The sequence below is a fragment of the Mustelus asterias genome, chromosome 10, assembly GCF_964213995.1.
Source record: "Mustelus asterias chromosome 10, sMusAst1.hap1.1, whole genome shotgun sequence".
Classification (NCBI taxonomy): Eukaryota; Metazoa; Chordata; class Chondrichthyes; order Carcharhiniformes; family Triakidae; genus Mustelus; species Mustelus asterias.
The window spans coordinates 66,592,104-66,610,992 of NC_135810.1; the positions used below are offsets into that span (position 1 = coordinate 66,592,104).

Sequence of the window (18,889 nt, forward strand, 5' to 3'; positions counted from 1 at the left end):
GCCTAAGGAAGAACTGATTAGATTTTGCCAAAGATGCAGATCCGAATTTCCTAAAGGATATGTTAACATTGGGGAAAAAGGACAAAATGACTTATTTTATACTTTTGTGGGTTGTTTATTTAGAATGTTTTTGATTATTTTAATGTTGTGGATTGTTTCAGCTACTGTGGTGGAATTTCTCACAACTGTCAAATGTGAACAGAATTTTCAGAGCAGGTTCTCGGATGTGGATTGGCCTGAAGCCCCCTCAGTGTGATGGAAGGTCTTAATAAAAAATATGTTTATCAGCTTTGTAATTACAGAGCATCAACCCAGGCAGGGAAAAGCCTCAAGGAAGAGCTGCATAATTGTAATAACATTGAGATAACACAGTGTGGCTAAGGTATATGCTTTACTGAGTGCCTTCTTCACTTGCTTCCATATTGAATTAATGGTTGAGCTCAATTCAATTGGCTGCAAGGCGTCAATCTTTTAAAAAGCTGCCCCAATAAATTTAATAGTGTTCTGGTCATGGTCTCACTACTAAATATTGGGAAGAGTTCAGGCTTTTGGTCAGAAGAGAGACATTAAGATTCTGGGTATTCCTGGACACTATGGGAATTCTGCTAGATATGCCATTGTAAACCCTGCTGTAACAACATTTGCAAATGGTCACTCATCTCAGCCACGTGTGAGCCTCAACTAGAAAAATAATCAAATAGTAGTCCATCTTGGAGAGATTGATTGCAACTGATTTGCTGCAGCCCAGCCTGCGAGCTTCTTATAAAAGTCTTTGTACTTCTTTGACTCAATGGGTCTATGGGGGTGACCTTACCGACTCATCCCACCAGTGAAATCGGGCGAGAGGCAAAAAAATCGGGTTTGTGATCTTAGCAGCCCTGTTTTGCCGGCGAGCGTGGAGCAAATTTCAATAATTATAACATGATTACCATTACTATCATCCAGGTCCACTTGCTTACCTGCTCGCCAGTTGAGGCCCTCACCAGCGAGGATCATGTATGGTCCCCACCAGCAGGAACCAGATGTGATGACCTTGCTGGTGGAAACAAAGGCCATTGAAATCCCCCATGTTGTCAGGGGCAGGACGGGGCAGTGCTCCTTGGGCAGTGCCTGCCTAGCATTACCTGCCCGGCAACGTGGCACTGCCCAGCTGGCACCCTGGCACTGCCCACTGGGGGGGGGGGGGAAATTATCATCTCCCACGATCGCTGGGCCAGGGCAGCGATCGGGGATCTGGGGGTTGATTGGCTGGGGCAATGATCGTAAGGGTGAATGGGTGTTGATTGGCTGGGGCAGAGATCAGGGAAGGTGGGGTGGACAATGTCCAGGTGGGAGGAACGCAGTTGGGGGGGTGAGGAGTGTCAGGCAATCACCCAGTGCACTGTACACAATGTGCACACAGTACATTGGGAAATCAGGGTGCGTGCGCAATGACACCCCTAGAGCTCAGCAGCTGGCTTCGCTGACAAGATTGGGCTCTGCTCCCTCCCCCCCTGACTGGCGAGAATCACATCCTGGCACCTTTTTTTGACTAAGTGCCACAAGATTGCTTTTTTTAAAACTCGCTGAAAAAGCAAACCTGAAACTCCAGTCTTCTCACTTGTTCAGCACTTAGAATATTTTTTGGTAAGATCACCCCATACTTTCCCTTTTAGATAAGATCCTTCTCTGACATTCTGTTTATTCTACTGAATGGGTGACCTGGATGCATTATTATTAATTAAGGTATTAACCTATTAAGTTAATACTCCAGCCCCTGAATTTGAGACAAGTCATGAATTTCTACAATGGCATACTCCCAACACTGCCCTTGTGTCACCAGAATTTCTACCTTCATGAATCACAATATTTTTAAACACACACAATTGATTACATTTGTTTTGCCTTTGAAGCAAGTAATTGGATTTTGACTTTGAAATATAAAGGGTAGGATTTTCCATGTTTTGTGGCAGCACAGACGGCCTGCCATTGGCCAATGGAAGGACCTTCTGGTGGTGCCATTGTCAATGGGGTTTCCCATTGAATACGCCCCTCACGGCTGGGAGGCCTGCAGCAGGGAGGGCCATTGGCGGGGACCAGAAGATCCCACCGGCATAAACAGCTGGAAAGTTCCGATCGAAGCCTTGGGTCTTTAAGATCAGAGGTCAAATCTATTTAAACAAAAACAGTTCCCAAAACAGATTCTTGGTCTGCTGTTTATGTCTTACATGAGAGTCTTTGCATTTTGAGTTCTTCAATTTCTTTTTGGCTTCAGCCACTCCTATGTTGAAAGCTGAAATCTTTTGATTGAATTCTCTCTTAGCCAATACTTCACACTAAAAAAAAACAACAGGAACACATTTGCTACAATTAAGAAGAAGATGGAGAAAATGATATTTGTAGCACACATTGCCATTTAAGTAAACAAAATGAAAGAAACGACAGTTTATACTGGTGTACATTTAAGCCATAATAAATTACATGACAAGCAAAAATGCTGCTTTTAATAATTTTGTTTAAAGATATAAACATCTAGAAGAAGATATTGGTGTAGAAAGCATCTCTCCCCTTGAGTTCATTAAATGTCGCTATATTTTCTCTGAACATTAGATATTTAGTCTAATAAAACTCCCACGTAATGCTGAGTTTCAGGCTTTCGATCAACATAACCTATTCAACTATATAATAAAACTATCATGCAATTGTGGCATTGGATTCAATTTAATGCTTGGAGGCAGGTTCAGAGGTGGGGAGTCATGTGATCGGGTGGGATGGTGCTGGATAGAGATTCCGCTGCATTCTCACCCCTGTTGGATATAGTCAATGACAGGAGGGCAGCTTTTCAGCCTGGAGGTCAATTGAAGCCTTAAGTGGCAAATTAAGGGTCACTTAAGGGCCTCACATGCTGCCAGTGGTACTTAATCAGGAGTGACGGTTCTCACACCCCTCAAAACAAGCCCCACCACCCTCACCAAGATCTTCTTGTCTGACCCCAGTGAGCCTGCACCATTCACCTGTTTCCTAGTTCTGGCAGTCGACACTGCTCCCATTGTCGTTGCTGGTACAGGAGAGCTGATGGCTTCCAGTTGGCTGGTAGCTCTTAGTGGAGCCAATGGACTTGCCGCCAATGGACTTGCCGCCTGTTATGGTGATTACATTCTACCCATTATGTCCGAAAAAGAGTTTAGTAATTGTTCTGTAATCTTTTTTTCCCATTTACACAAATAATTAAGCTCTCTCCATAATCTAATTAATCTTTTCGCAATGGATTATCATATGGCAAAACAGCTCAGGACACTGCTGAGTAAAATATTCACTTTTTATGCAAATAAAAAGAAATGTCAAAGCTCTTCTAATGTCCCAAAAGGCAAATATGAAACTTCCCTAATTTCTTGTCACTGAAATCAGCTAGGGTTTTATAGATTTAATCATGATTCCATTCTGATATGGCTGATCTAAGCCACTGTGACAGTATGTGCACTCTCGCTGGCCTCAGTGCCTGAAGAGGAGAAATAAAGGTCAGCCAAGAACTGCAAAATTCGATGAACCCTGAAAATAGATCCAGGAATTCTGAAGCACGATTAACTTCTGCTAGATGCTTTTGATGTAGGGAGTGTGCAAATTTCATACTCGCCAACTTATTTACATGATTTCTGCATACAGCCAGCCCAGCACTAAAAACCTGAACAGAAGGCACAAAATCGTAACAAGCTAATGTAACTTAAATGTGGTCTACATGTACTTAACATCAACCTGCAACTCTTATAGGGGAGGTGCATTAAAGCTGGAGCAAGCATTGAAACTTGTTGCAGAAGAGAATGCGATCTAGGAGGACAGAAAGATTTTCCATCACTGTACTAGAGGCCTTAGTTGAGGAGATGCAGAGTAATTTCATCCCACCATCAGGAGGCCTTCCAGCCAAACTTTCCAAAGATATTGGGAGCAGACAGCTGGTCGATGTGGAGTGCAGACCCAAGGGCCTGAACAAGTGCAAAATATCCAATAACCTCACATGATTGGCAAAAGTCAGTAAATGCATTTCCAAATCCAACAACTTGCCCATTATAGCCTCATTATACCACACCCCATCACTCACCTACCAACAATTCCCATCAATCATGATACATACCAAACACTCGTATGCCTCATGTCACCCTCATAGATGCTACATTGCTGCAAACATCTTGTCCATATCTCACAGCTTGCACACATTACCAGATATTAAACCAGACAGCAATAGTACACAAACATATTGCACCACACATACGGACAAAACTTCTTCCCTGTTGCAGCATAAGGTGTTGCAAAGCTGGAGGCCGCAATAACTAATTGGTCGGGTGTAGGCATAGCTATATGTCCTCACCCTGATGGAAGAGACAGAATCCAACATCATTAGTGGTCATGACTGAGGTTGTGAACAGCGACAGCGCTGAAAGCATTGAATGTGATGGTTAATACGTAATCCTCCAACTCATATCCCACTTGCTCTTCATCCCACAATCCCTTCTAATTTACAAATTTCAGAGTGTTTAAGCATACACCTGTTGCTTCACCCATCTCCTCTCACTGCACTCCAACTCTTGTGACTTTCTTCTGTTGGTTAGCCTTCCATCCACTACTTTTCAGATACCCAATTCTGTAACCTGCCCAGACAGTGGTATAGGAATAAAAACTGGAAGTCGAAAAGTGAATGGTGATGAAGGAACATTCATTCAAATTCACATCCTCAGCCATCAGTTCAGGTACTGATACTGGACATACTTCAGACTGGACTGCAGCCAGGGCATGAGATAAGCATAGGCAAGGAGGCAGCTTCCCAAAGGGATGGTTGCACACATGCGTTCTTGAGGCATAGTTAGGAGTTTAATAGGGCAGCAGACAGGAAAAAGCTGATGGATATGCATAATGAGATGCTTGGTACATTGACAAGCTTGCCATTGGCTGTGGTCATTGACAAGGAACATGGAGGAATCAAACATATCTTTTGCAGTGTGAAACTGTTGGCCAACTCCACTGCTGTACTCAGACATTGCATGACTTGTCCTGCAATTGAAGCTGAGATATTAGCCATCAGATGCTGTATTATGGATGGGTCTGCAGGTGGAGTTGATCACTACTTGCACACTGGAAAGGCTTGGCTCCAGCTCTGTGTAAAACCTATGTAAAATTGGAATCAGACTCCTCCATGCTTTTTGACAGTGACAACCAGCTTTCTGGCAGATCTGCCAATGCACCAAGCAAAAAAGCAAAATATTGCAGATGTTGGAAATCTGAAATAATAACAGAAAATTCTGGAAATACTCAGCAGGTCAGGCAGCATCTGTGGAAAGAAATGTTGCTGCCAAAATACTGACTGTTTCCAGCATTTTCTGTGTAAGCATTTCAGTGTGCATTCTGATCAGCCTTATTTTGTAGGCTGTCCCTTCAAAGTCCTCAACTGAGTTCTCTGCAACAGAACTCATGTGCGGCACGGTAGCACAGTGGTTAGCACTGCTGCTTCACAGCTCCAGGGTCCCGGGATCGATTCCCGGCTCGGGTCACTGTCTGTGTGGAGTTTGCACATTCTCCTCGTGTCTGCGTGGGTTTCCTCCAGGTGCACCGGTTTCCTCCCACAGTCCAAAGATGTGCGGGTTAGGTTGATTGGCCAGGTTAAAAAATTGCCCCTTAGAGTCCTGGGATGTGTAGGTTAGAGGAATTAGCGGGTAAAATATGTGGGGGTAGGGCCTGGGTGGGATTGTGGTCGGTGCAGACTCGATGGGCCGAATGGCCTCCTTCTGCACTGTAGGGTTTCTATGATTTCTATGATTTCATCCTCTGAGCAGCTGGCACCTGGGCAATCTTTCACCCCTGTTCCAGCTGCAGCCCCCTTGTACCTAATGACTCATTACAGGCAGATCCTGCATCTGTGCAACCCTCTAAAGTATACACTGTGCCAGCATCAAATAGGATACCCTTGTTAAGTACAACTGTCTAAGAAAAGAAAAATCAGTCCTTATAAGGGCAAGGCATAAAACTGTTAGTATTGGATGAGTTGCCCATTATACACCTACCCAAACATACAATGGTCCCAGCTAGTTTATTTTAAGCCCTTGCCAAATGGTTGAGTTCTCATTAAAATGATCATTATAAGTATGTTGGTTGCATACTTTAACAGAATTCTGTACTTAACAAGTTATTCATATTTGTTATATACCTGCTCCTGGAAGAGGGTCTCCTGATCTTTTATTTGCTGGTATTGCTGCAATATTTGTTCATTCTCTTCTTCCTTTTTTCTCCTGTTCTCCGAAAGATCAATCGGGAAATTCTTCAGAGCTCGTTGCATGCAAAGGTAGCACAGCTCCTGCAACACCATAAAGCAGCAAATACATTCAATTCCCCTCCTTTTTAAGACATATTCCAATAGTTTGCAAATACACATTTGATAATTTAGTGCATAGTTTAAAAGCTTGTTTTATATATATAACAATATACATTTCTGTATTGACTCCCCTGTCCAGAACAATTGTTCAGTTTGTACCTTCACTTTGTCTACTGGTTCTCCAAGGAAGTCTCTAGAAAGCAAGAGCTTTTTAATTCACATGTCATTACAGAAAGACTTGCTGAATTTCACAAGCAAAAGCAGAATCAGTGGATGCAATCTTATTATAAGATGCATTTGTGCTTTAAGTAGGCCTCAAGAATTTCATTGGAAGTTGCATGTGCCCTGTGGGAGGGTGTCCAATTTGCCATGAGATTGGGAGAGAGCAGCCCACCAATCAGATTAAAATAAGGCCTATGAGTTAAATGGTGCAGGCTTTATGATGAGAACATCGTGTGAGATTGTTGTCTGCCCAATTCATACCCTGAGTTAAAATTGGTGCGAAAGAGTTGGGGACAATTAATGGGACATATCATAATGGAGCGTCAATTAGTTTAGATCGCTAGCGTGTGGTTCAGAATAATGCCAACAGTACAAGTTCAATTGTTGCTGCGCTGAGGTAAGCTTGAGATCTGCCTCCTTGCTCTGCGCGAGTGTGAAAGGTAATGGCAAACCACCACTTACAAAAATTGTGAAGAAATTGGCTCGGGATGAAGCATCAGCAGTCAATGAGCCAAGGACCTGCCTTTGGGCAGAGCACACATGACATAAAATCTTTTGAGTGACTAAAATGATATCTCAACTGACTAAAAACCATTGTCAAAGCTAAAGGGGAAGGAAAACTATTGGATGAATCCTATATGCCCTTTAACTTATTTCTATATACAGCTCAGTGCCAAATAAACTGAGACACAAGTTTATATGGTGTATTTTGAATATTTTAATGAAGCTTCCATCTGCTTTCAGGTGCCAGTTTCTTCTTCCCACTGCCAGCCCATCAGAAATACTCATTATACCCAAATGTGTTTGAGAGTTACTGCTATAGGCCTCTCTTTTTCAGTGCCATAGTTCCCTATGAAATTGAACACATGGCGTAGACAATCATAAGAAAAGAATTGCCCCAAATGCCTTTAAGTACTTTTTTTTTAACATAAATTGCATGTGCCGGAGCTCCTTCAAGATCAAATATTGGTTCAGGGAGAAAACATACACATTGGACTTTCAGGAGACTTTTGACAAAGTACCATATAAGAGATTAGCGTGTAAAATTAAAGCACACGGAATTGGGAGTAGTGTATTGAGATGGATAGAAAATTGGTTGGTAGGTAGGAAACAAAGACTAGGAATAAACAGGTCTTTTTCCGAATAGCAGGCAGTAACTAGTGGGGTACCGCAGGGATATGTGCTGCGACCCCATCTATTCTTAATATATATTAACGATTTAACTGAGGGAACTAAATCTAATATCTCCAAATTTGTAGATGACACAAAGCTAAGTGGGAGGGTGGGGTGTGAGGAGGATGCAAAGATCCTTTAATGTGATTTTGACAAGTTGAGTGAGTGAGCAAATGATTGGCAGATGAGGTACAATTTGGATAAATGTGAGGTTATCCACTTTGGTAACAAAAATGGGAAGGTAGATTACTATCTGAATGGCCATAAATTAGGAGAGGGGAATGTGCAATGAAATCTGGGTGTCCTCATACACCAGTCACTGAATGTGAGCATGTAGGTGCAGCAGGCAGTAAAAAAAATCAAATGGTATGTTGGCCTTCATAGTGAGAGGATTCGAGTATAGGAGCAGGGGTGTCTTGATGCAGTTATACAGGGCCTTAGTGGAATTGACACAATACCAACACCTGGAATATTGCGTATAGTTTTGGTCTCCTTACCTGAGGAAGGATCTTCTTGTTCTAGAGGGGGTGCAGAGAAGGTTTACCAGATTGATTCCAGGGATGGCAGGACTAACGTATGAGGAGAGGTTGAGTCGGTTAAGATTGTATTCGTTGGAGTTCAGAAGAATAAGAAGCCTATAAAAATTGAAAGAAACCTACAAACTTCTAACTAGACAGAGTAGATTCAATAAGGATGTTCCCAATTGGGATGTTGGGGGGCTGGTGGGGCAGTGACGATATCCAGAACTAGGAGCCACAGTCTGAGAATACAGGATAGGTCATTTAGGACAGAGATAAGGAGAAATTTCTTCAGTCCGAGAGTGGTCAGCCTCTGGAATTCATTACCACAGAAAGTAGCTGAGGCTAAAGCATTGAATATTTTCAAGAAGCAGTTAGATATAATGCTTGAGACGAAGGGGGTCAAAGGATATGGGGGGAAGCCAGGATCAGGCTATTGGGTTGGATGATCAGCCATGACCATAGTGAATGACGGAGCAGGCTCGATGGGCTCATGGTCTCCTCCTACTCTTATTTTCTATATTTCTATATGTTTCTATGTTTTAATGGATGTGCTCTTCCATATCTACAATACTGTAATGGTTTTATAGTAAATAATAAGATATGTCCATTCTGTGAAGAAAGTAAAATTTTTTACAATATTACTGTGGTATAATCTGAAACAGGCTTGAGGGGGCTGTGTATGTGTGACTAATTTACTTAAGCTGAAGACAGTTAGGCTGCAAGGTTTAAGTCACCAAAAGAGCTAGGTGTAAAAACAGGCATTTAAAATGGAGATGACCAAGCTAAGATGATTACATGTAAATATAATGAGTAGAAATTTGCATTACGAGATAAGTGAAGATTTGCACTTTTACTTGTTGAATTTCAAAGAGAAATAGAAAAGAGATTTGCAACTGGTAAAGATCATAAATAAAGTTATTAAATTTATTCTACCCAAAGATAGTGGCCATTAGGAATACATGAAAGATTTTTATATTCTGGGAAAGGTAACTTCCAAATAAGTGTACGAACAATGGTTTCAAAGATGAAAGAGAAAAAACATGTTTAAAGTGTGGCAATTTGAGACCACAAATAAGGTAGATGAATGTTTAAAAATGACATTATATAAGTAAATAATGAAGTTTAACAATAACAGCAACTCAGCAAAACAGTAATAACAGTAATAACTATGAAAACAGGAGCACAAATAAAACAGGTATTGCTTGTAGACTGAAAAGCCCTCCAAAACCCGCACATGCTCAGAACCTTCAACATACGCCAGTAACACAATTACAAAGGAGAAAAGGTTTATAAGAATACTCTGTACTCAAAATAGCACTCTGTAGCAGAAGGAAAGATTGGAAGTTCTGTTGGGGGAATGGTCTGCAGAGTGCTGTCCTGAGAGAGTGCTGTCAAAGATGCAATTTTATCTGTCTCCAGAAACTCTAGAGAAGTGTCTGTTTGTTCCAGGAAGCAGGGTTTTGTTTTGGGCTTTGGATTTCCACCGTCAAGTGAGAAGGAGGGAGAAGCCCTGTGAAATACCTCCCTTATAGTAACAGTGGGTACCTTTCAGCAATTATCTATTGGGACTGTTGCCTAAAAAAATTGTTTATTTGTGAGTCTAACTAAATTTGAATCTTTTGAAGGAAATGTTTGTAAGACTGACTTTAACTGTGTAAATGTAATTTTGCATGTTTAAATTTTCTTAATGCAATTACCACCTATCATACCACAACAATTCAGATGCCTTGGTACTTAAAGAAGTACATACCTGTCCTGCCCTGCAATGGTCAGTACAGACAGTGGCTGATGGTGTTTTAAGTTTCAGTGCCTGCAGATTTGTATGTTGAACGCCAGGCTGACAGGATAGAGAACGATGTGAAGAAGCCAACCTAAGGATGTAGCAAGAAAAATATACAATCCACTGCAATCCAAATTCTACTTTCAACAAATTTATTATAAATTACTTCTCTTATATAACAACTAATATTGCAGAAAACTACAAAATTCAACATCTATCAATCAACTGGTGCTGCTCCTATAGGGATCTGAAAACATCTAACTTAAATTATGAAAGGATGAAAACTGTAAATTAAGTTCATTATAACATTTCATAGCAAATTGTTGTATATTGTATTGAAAGGATTGCAGGTTGCAACCAATATAAATAAAATATATTCAGGATATCTCAATTAATGTTTTTCCAAAGCATCCTGGGGCAGACAAACAGTCCATTTCTCAAATTATGTAATACGAAATAATCATTTCTAGTATTCAACTCAAAATATGTTACTTTGATGATAAAGATGTCAGAGAGGTTAATATCACTCCCTAAACAACTTTCATCCTGGACTAAAACACAACTTTCAATGCTGTGTCTACTTCATAAGCAAATTAGAAGGTCTTTTCTGATCACTAAAAGCTTCATGGCTTTTACAGAATTTTTAACGTTTGAAACTCTTTAATTATTTTCATATCTGTTTTATTCAGAGCTTCAAAACTTACGGTTGTTGTAAACATCATACTGTCAGACAGTGCACCAAATGTTCATTGTAGGCCATACAAATATGTGCAAAACTGTATTGCATAGAATGCAGAGCACAGAAACAAGGCCATTCATCCTAAAGGGTATATGCTGGCATTTATGCTCCACTTGAACCAACTCCCACCCCTCTTCGTCTTACCACATCAGCATGCTCTATTCCTTTCTCCCTCATGTACTTATCAGCTTCCCCTTAAATCCATCTAGTTATTTGCTCAAATACTCCTTATGGTTCCAAACCACATTCTTACCACTCTTTGTTAAAGTACATACATACATACAAACACATGAATTAGGAGCAATAGTAGCCATTTGGTTCCTCGTGCCTGCTTTGCAACTTGATAAGATCATGGCTGATCTGATTGTGGCCTCAACTTCCACTTTCCTGTTTACCCCTATACCCTTTGACTCTCCTGTCCATTAAGAACCAATCTAACTCAGCCTTAAAAATATTCAATCAGCATTCCTTCCCTGCTTTCTGGGAAAGGGAATTCCACAGACCAAGCCTCAGAGAAAGAAAATCTCAATTTTTTCCTTTTTCATGGTAAACCCCCTATTTTTAAAGTTTGTGTCCCAGTTCTAGTTTCTCCATATAAGGGGTCATCCACTCAGAATTCCTCTCAGGAGCTTATCACCACTCATTTTTCTAAGCTCTTATAAATACAGGCCCAATATGTCCAACCTTTCCTCATTAGATTACCCCCTCATCCCAAAAATCAGATGAATGAACCTTCTCTTAACAGTTTTCAATGTATCCTTTTTCAAGTGAGGAGACCAAAACTGTACACAGTACTCTGTACGTGATCTTGCCAGTGCCCAAAACACTAGCAGCAAAACGTTCCTACTGTATATTCCATTTTCCTGGCAATAAATCATAATATTCCATTTGCCTTCCTAGTCAGTTGCTATATCTGCATATCAACTTTTCTGATTCATGCACCAGGACACCTAGGTCCCACTGTTTGCAATCTTTCTCCCTTTAAATAATATGCTGTTTAACTATTCTTCCTGCCAAAGTTGACTAATCCGCATTTTCCCACATTATGTTCCATCTGCCATTTTATTTGCCCACTCACTTAACCTATCTAAATGTCTCTTTCTGCTCTCCACACAATTTATTTTCCTATCTACCTTTGTGTCATCAGCAAGTTTAGCAACCATATATTTGGTCCCTTCATCCAAGTCACTTGTATAGATTGTATAGAGCAAGCACTGATCCATGTGGCACTCCACTGGTTACAGCTTGCCAGTCCAAAAATGACCTATTTGTCCCTACTCTCTGTTTCTTGTAACCTTCTGAACATTTTTCCTATGACAGATGTTAGACTTTCTGGCCTGTAGTTACTGTTTTGTCTTCTTCCTTTCTTAAATAGAGAAGCTATATTTGTTATTTTTCAATCGGAGGGGACTTTTCCAGAAAGAATGGAATTTTGGAAAATTAAAACCAATGTATTCACTATCTCTGCAATCACTTATTTTAGGACACTTGGATGAAATCCATCAGGTCCTGGTGACTTGTTAGCCTTCAGATCTAATAATTTTCTCAGTACTCTTTCTTTGACGATTATAATAATCTTCAGTTCCTCCCTTGCTTTTACTTCTTAATTTTGAAGTATTTCTAGGAAGCTATTTGTGTCTTCCACAGTGAAAATGGGTGCAAACTATCTGCTCAATGCTTCATCCATTTCCTTATTTGTAATTATTATTTCCACACTCTAGAGGACTCAGCTTACTTTAGCTTTTCATTTCCTTTTTAAATACTTGTTGAAATTCTTACTATGGTGGGATTTTCCACCCCCACCCTGGCACATCTTCTGGCAGCTGGGATGACTCACCATTGTCACCAGAAGGCTCTTCTGGTCCCACTGATATCTGCGATGTTTTACATGGCTTGCTTGTCCCACTGCTGGGGGTGACCAAAAGTGGGACCAGAAGATCCTGCTGTCAGGAAAGGCCAGAAAATTCCTTTCTAGCTAGAGTTCTTTTGTACCTAAATGTCTCCCACTTCTACTGACCTATTCTTTAACATATTTTCCCAGTTCACTTTAGCCAGCTCCATCTTCATACCCTTGCAATTGCCTTTATTCAAGTTTAAAAACGAATCTTAGATCCGCTCTTCGCTCCCTCAAACTGAATGTGAAATTCAGTCATGTCATGTTCACTGCTACCTAGAAGCTCCTTTACAGTGTGGTTGTTAATTAATCCTGCCTCATTGTACACTGTAAGAAGTTTAACAACACCAGGTTAAAGTCCAACAGGTTTATTTGGTAGCAAAAGCCACACAAGCTTTCGAGGCTCTGAGCCCCTTCTTCAGGTGAGTGGGAATTCTGTTCACAAACAGAACTTATAAGACACAGACTCAATTTACATGAATAATGGTTGGAATGCGAATACTTACAACTAATCCAGTCTTTAAGAAACAAAACAATGGGAGTGGAGAGAGCATCAAGACAGGCTAAAAAGATGTGTATTGTCTCCAGACAAGACAGCCAGTGAAACTCTGCAGGTCCACGCAACTGTGGGAGTTACAAATAGTGTGACATAAATTCTGATTCTAGGATCGCATGATAAAGACTCAGGAGGAAAAAAGCAGAAATATTTATGTGAAATAGTGTGACATAAACCCAATATCCCGGTTGAGGCCGTCCTTGTGTGTGCGGAACCTGGCTATCAGTTTCTGCTCCGCGACTCTGCGCTGTCGTGTGTCGCGAAGGCCGCCTTGGAGAACGCTTACCCGAATATCAGAGGCCGAATGCCCGTGACCGCTGAAGTGCTCCCCAACAGGAAGAGAACAGTCTTGCCTGGTGATTGTCGAGCGGTGTTCATTCATCCGTTGTCGCAGCGTCTGCATAGTTTCCCCAATGTACCATGCCTCGGGACATCCTTTCTTGCAGCGTATCAGGTAGACAACGTTGTCTACCTGATACGCTGCAAGAAAGGATGTCCCGAGGCATGGTACATTGGGGAAACTATGCAGACGCTGCGACAACGGATGAATGAACACCGCTCGACAATCACCAGGCAAGACTGTTCTCTTCCTGTTGGGGAGCACTTCAGCGGTCACGGGCATTCGGCCTCTGATATTCGGGTAAGCGTTCTCCAAGGCGGCCTTCGCGACACACGACAGCGCAGAGTCGCGGAGCAGAAACTGATATCCAGGTTCCGCACACACAAGGACGGCCTCAACCGGGATATTGGGTTTATGTCACACTGTTTCACATAAATATTTCTGCTTTTTTCCTCCTGAGTCTTTATCATGCGATCCTAGAATCAGAATTTATGTCACACTATTTGTAACTCCCACAGTTGCGTGGACCTGCAGAGTTTCACTGGCTGTCTTGTCTGGAGACAATACACATCTTTTTAGCCTGTCTTGATGCTCTCTCCACTCCCATTGTTTTGTTTCTTAAAGACTGGATTAGTTGTAAGTATTCGCATTCCAACCATTATTCATGTAAATTGAGTCTGTGTCTTATAAGTTCTGTTTGTGAACAGAATTCCCACTCACCTGAAGAAGGGGCTCAGAGCCTCGAAAGCTTGTGTGGCTTTTGCTACCAAATAAACCTGTTGGACTTTAACCTGGTGTTGTTAAACTTCTTACTGTGTTTACCCCAGTCCAACGCCGGCATCTCCACATCATTGTACACTACCAGATCTTGACTAGCCTGTTCTAAGATTGGCTCCAGAATGTGCTGCTCTAATAAATTGTCCTGAAAATACTCTGAATTCATCTTCCAGACTACCTTTGCTGATTTGATTTGTCCAATTTAAATGAAGATTAAAATCACGCCTGATTTCTTAGAAGCACCCATATTTCTTCCCATATACCCCATCCTACAGTGTTGTTTCTTTTAGCGGGATTATAAGCTACTCCCACAATTGATTTCCTCTGTTTGCTATTTCTTATCTCTACCTAAACTGATTCTACACCTTAACCTCCAGAACTAAAGTTATCTCTCCCTATTGTATGAATGTCATCTTTAATTAACAGAGCAACTCCATCACCCTTTCCTGGATTCCTGTCCTTCCAAAATGTAAGTATCCTTGAATATTCAGGATAGTATTGTTCACCTTGCAATGACTTCTCTAATAGGTATCAGGTGATATATATTTATTTCTATTTGAGTTGACGATTCATTTGTTTTGTTATGAATGTTATGAGCATTCAGGTACAGAGTCCTTATTTCTATCTTTCTACTACTTTTGTCGACTGTTGCATGCTTAAGTTTGTATGCTTTGTCCCTTCCTGCCACACTCTGATTGTCATTATTCTTAATGAGAGCTACCTTGCCCTCTTTCTTGTCCCTTTCATTTAACTTACAACATTTTCTCTTACATGATCTTTCCCCCCACTATTTAATCTAAAATCTTCTCTACTGACCTGTTATGTGACTTGTTAGAACACTGGTCCCAGCATGGTTCATCTGAAGACAATCCCAATGGTACAGCTCCAACTTTTCCCAGTACTAGTGCAGCGTCCCATAAACTGAAACCCATTTTTACCACACCAATTTTTCAGCCATGCCTTTAAATCCCTAATGTTACTTACCCTTTGCCAATTTGTTCATGGCTCAGATAATAATCCAGAGATTATTACCTTTGAAGTTCTGCTTTTTATTTTAGCCCCCTGCTACTTATACTTCCTTTGCAGAACCTATTTTCTATGTCATTGAATTCCCTATTAGATTAATTGGTGACTATCTTATATTATATTTGTGGCGCTTGGTTCTGGTCTTCCCACAAGTGGAAATACCTGCTCTGTCTCTATCCTCTATCCTATTAGATGCCTCCATTAATTTTAAAGAACACTTACTAAATCACCCCTCAGCGCTCTTTTCTAGAAAAAAAATGCCTAAGTGAGTCATCCTTGCTTGGTAAGTATATTTTCTCAGTTCTGGTATTACCCTTATAAATTATTTTTTCATTTTCTCCAGTGCTTCTATAATTTCTTTAATGTGGACACTACAACTGCACTGTATCCCAAAATATGGCCTAAACAAGGTCAAGATTGTTAATAATAATGTGATAAACATTTTGTGTTGTGCTTGACAGTATGATCTTATACTACGAGTAATTGTAAAAGTTATAATGCACAATGGATTCCAGCTTGGGTGGCAGTGGTAGTCAGTGTCAATGTGGTGAAGAAGAGATCAACTACCCAGTTCTGGAAGAGGATGAATGATCTCATCTGTGCTGTCAGGGTAAGTCAACCATCTCAACGTTCTCAACTCACAAGCCCATCACATATTCACATTGGTCTCACACACTGCCAGCTTGGGCACATCACCACTCACTCTCTCACATACACCTTCACATCTCCATCTGGATCATCTACTTTAGAGATCGCATCCTCATCCTGTCCATAGCTCTACTCATCACCCACGCATGCCAGGCATCCTTGTCATCAGTCCTGACATGTGCCTTGCTCCACCTGTCAAGCTCACACACAATAAATGGAGAGGTCCCAGATCAGGAGTGAAGTGCTTGACATTAAGGTCCACACAGAACTTGAGAATTGAGCCATCGAACTGGACGCAGAAGACATTGATTGTGTCTGCTCCAATGGTGAGGTTGGCAGCAAACACCCAGGTGAGGTACCTGCATTGGCACATTCCTCAGACAACCATTCCATGACTGCTTTGTCCTTTTTAGAGTTGCCTGACCTGCATGCTCTGGAAAGAGCCCAAAATCATCCATAAGCTAGGCCCTCATCTCCAGCCAGGAGGACACCGCAGATGAAGATGCAGAGGAGAACACAATAGAAGACCTGCCACAACATCCATCTACACCCTCCACCAGCACAGTGGGTGGACCAGTTCTAGAGCAAGCTCGAGGTCATGATCTGGTGAGCACAACGCACAATCTGCTCCACAGCAGGAGGAGGGAAGGACACCTGAGGTTGCTGGCACTCGGAGGACTCGTAGGGGCCACATTTCTGCTCAGTCCAAGTCAGATGACAAGCCTCCAGACTCATTCCTAAACCAGTTGGTAAAATTACAGCCACAGTCAAAGGAATATCAGGTGTATTCCTCAGATTGCAATGTAGGATGGAGAAGTCTGTCTGTGTTCAATCTGAGGTAATAGTGCTGGCATGCCAATGCACCAAGGTAAACACTGACATGTTGGTGGCTGCCATGGAGACCTTGGTTCAGAACATCAGTCCTGCACTGCTGTAGGAGAAGCACTCCATTGTTATAGCCCTTGGTGGCATCCATCAGAGGCTATGTGAGAGGGGTGTGGGGCATCTAGATCTCACTCCAGCAGCTGCTTCCCCAAAGGAGTTAGCCAAGGGCGTTCTTATAGGCATCTGGAGTTTGTCCAATTGACTAATTGCTTTGGTGTTCGTTATGATTCAGGTGAGTTTCCATAGTGCAAACAAGGGTGTAAAATAAGGTGATCAATTAGTGCCAATCTTCAGGATTAGTCTCACACGAATGGGCATAATTTGTTCACTTTTCTGATTCCCTGCACTACAACTGAAATGTCTCAGCTTTTGCCTCACTCCTCATTTTGGAATGCACAATTCAGTAGGGTGCTCCTTTAATCACGCCCCCCCACACCCCACTCCCCAAATCCCACATCCCTCCTCTTCCTCCAGTGCATGCAGCTGTCCTCCAATTCATCTGCAGAACCCTCAGCAGCAAAGCTTCTCCTCATTTTAATTTTGTACTACTGCACCATTGATGCAGGCTGGAAGATGGTGGTGCAGAACTCTCACTGCCAGACCATGTTGGAGCTTCCCTGTGTAACTATGGAAATCCCTCCCATCATCCCAGAAGAGCTTAATGTTCAGGTTTCCTTCCCTCACAGACCTCTTCATCCATCCCCTGTGTTCCTTGATCCCATCATGTTTCTGGTGTATGTACCTATGGCCCATGTGGACCTTACCCATCCTCACATTGAGACTACTTACACTGTTCAACAAATACCCTGTACCCTGCCCCAGTCATGTGTTTTAGTGCAACCTTTCCCACTCATATCTCCCAATGGAGGCCTAGCCCTGAAGCCCCTTCTCCTGTCTGTGGCCAGTTGGCCCCACTTCCCCTGCACAGGCTTAGCCCTGCAATCCCGGGATAAGCCACCCTTGCCTTATATTGTTTTGGTAGATAGAATTACCTGAACCCCCTGAAAGCGATGTGGTGCTGTCTGCAAAGACTGGTGCTGATTTCTGTGAATGTTGTGTGATAGAAGGTAGGCAAACTAATCTCTTGATAAGTAGTCAAGTGCAGGTTGCCGGGAGCACGTTGCTTAGTTTCCGTTGTGAAACATGTCATTCTAATGGCGCCCTCTACTGCAAGCTGCCAGCTTTCGGGTGAGCTTAGGTTCTGCCCCCTCCGTCTGCTGGCGGGAAACAGATCTTGCTTCATTTTATTCCTTAAAGTGAGGTAAGATTCGATTTTTAACTCACCCAAAAGAAAGTGCGATTTTCTCCCATTTTCACGCTCATTTGGCGTTTAGAATTATTTTGGAAAGATTGCCCCCAAGTGTTAAATGGGCAAGTAAATGGTAATTTTCTTGCTGTTTTTTTTAGAGAGGTAAGTAATGCGAATTTACGGCACTCTGTGCATAACAGGGGCCGTAATGTAAATCTCGCCAGTGGGGGTGGGGAGGTAGGGGGATGGAACCTCAGCCCACCTGTGAATCCGGCTGCTGAGTTCTAGGGGCACCATTGTACAGGTAGGCGCCCTGATCTCTCAGTATACTGTGTACATACAGTATACACAGTATACTGGGAGATCTGTTACCACGTCCTCCCCCACGGACGTTTCCCACCCCCCATTGATCGCCGCCTCAGTCGATTGCCCCCCACCACACCAATCGCCACCCCAGCAGATTACCCCCCATCCTCCAACCGCCATGTCGGCTAATCGCCGCTTCAATCGCCGCCCTGGCCTGTTAACTACCCCCCACTGCAGAGTTCCCCTCTTCCTTACCCCCCACATCTGGCCCTCTCTTCAGACCCCATCTCTATAGGCCCCACCCCCTACTGCCTACCCCCCTTAGGCCCTGCCCACTTGGAACTGCCAGGGTGCCTGGTGGGCAGTGCCAGGCTGACACAGCCCCATGGGCACTGTCCGGCCCTGCCCCAGACCACCCGTGGTCTTCAATGGCCTC

The 18,889-nt window shown here is 42.4% G+C and overlaps 1 protein-coding gene across 1 annotated transcript in view; it reads right to left on the reverse strand.

The window, feature by feature from the left end:
- The window catches only part of LOC144499451 (coiled-coil domain-containing protein 81-like), a 91,021-nt gene that overhangs the window by 28,752 nt on the left and 43,380 nt on the right, over positions 1-18,889 (reverse strand). Inside the window, exons 8-10 of the mRNA XM_078221437.1 lie at positions 6,497-6,530; positions 6,173-6,319; positions 2,208-2,315 (exon numbers count right to left, since the gene is read on the reverse strand). Coding sequence (XP_078077563.1) covers positions 2,208-2,315; positions 6,173-6,319; positions 6,497-6,530 — 289 coding nt within the window. The remainder of the gene's footprint in view (positions 1-2,207; positions 2,316-6,172; positions 6,320-6,496; positions 6,531-18,889) is intronic.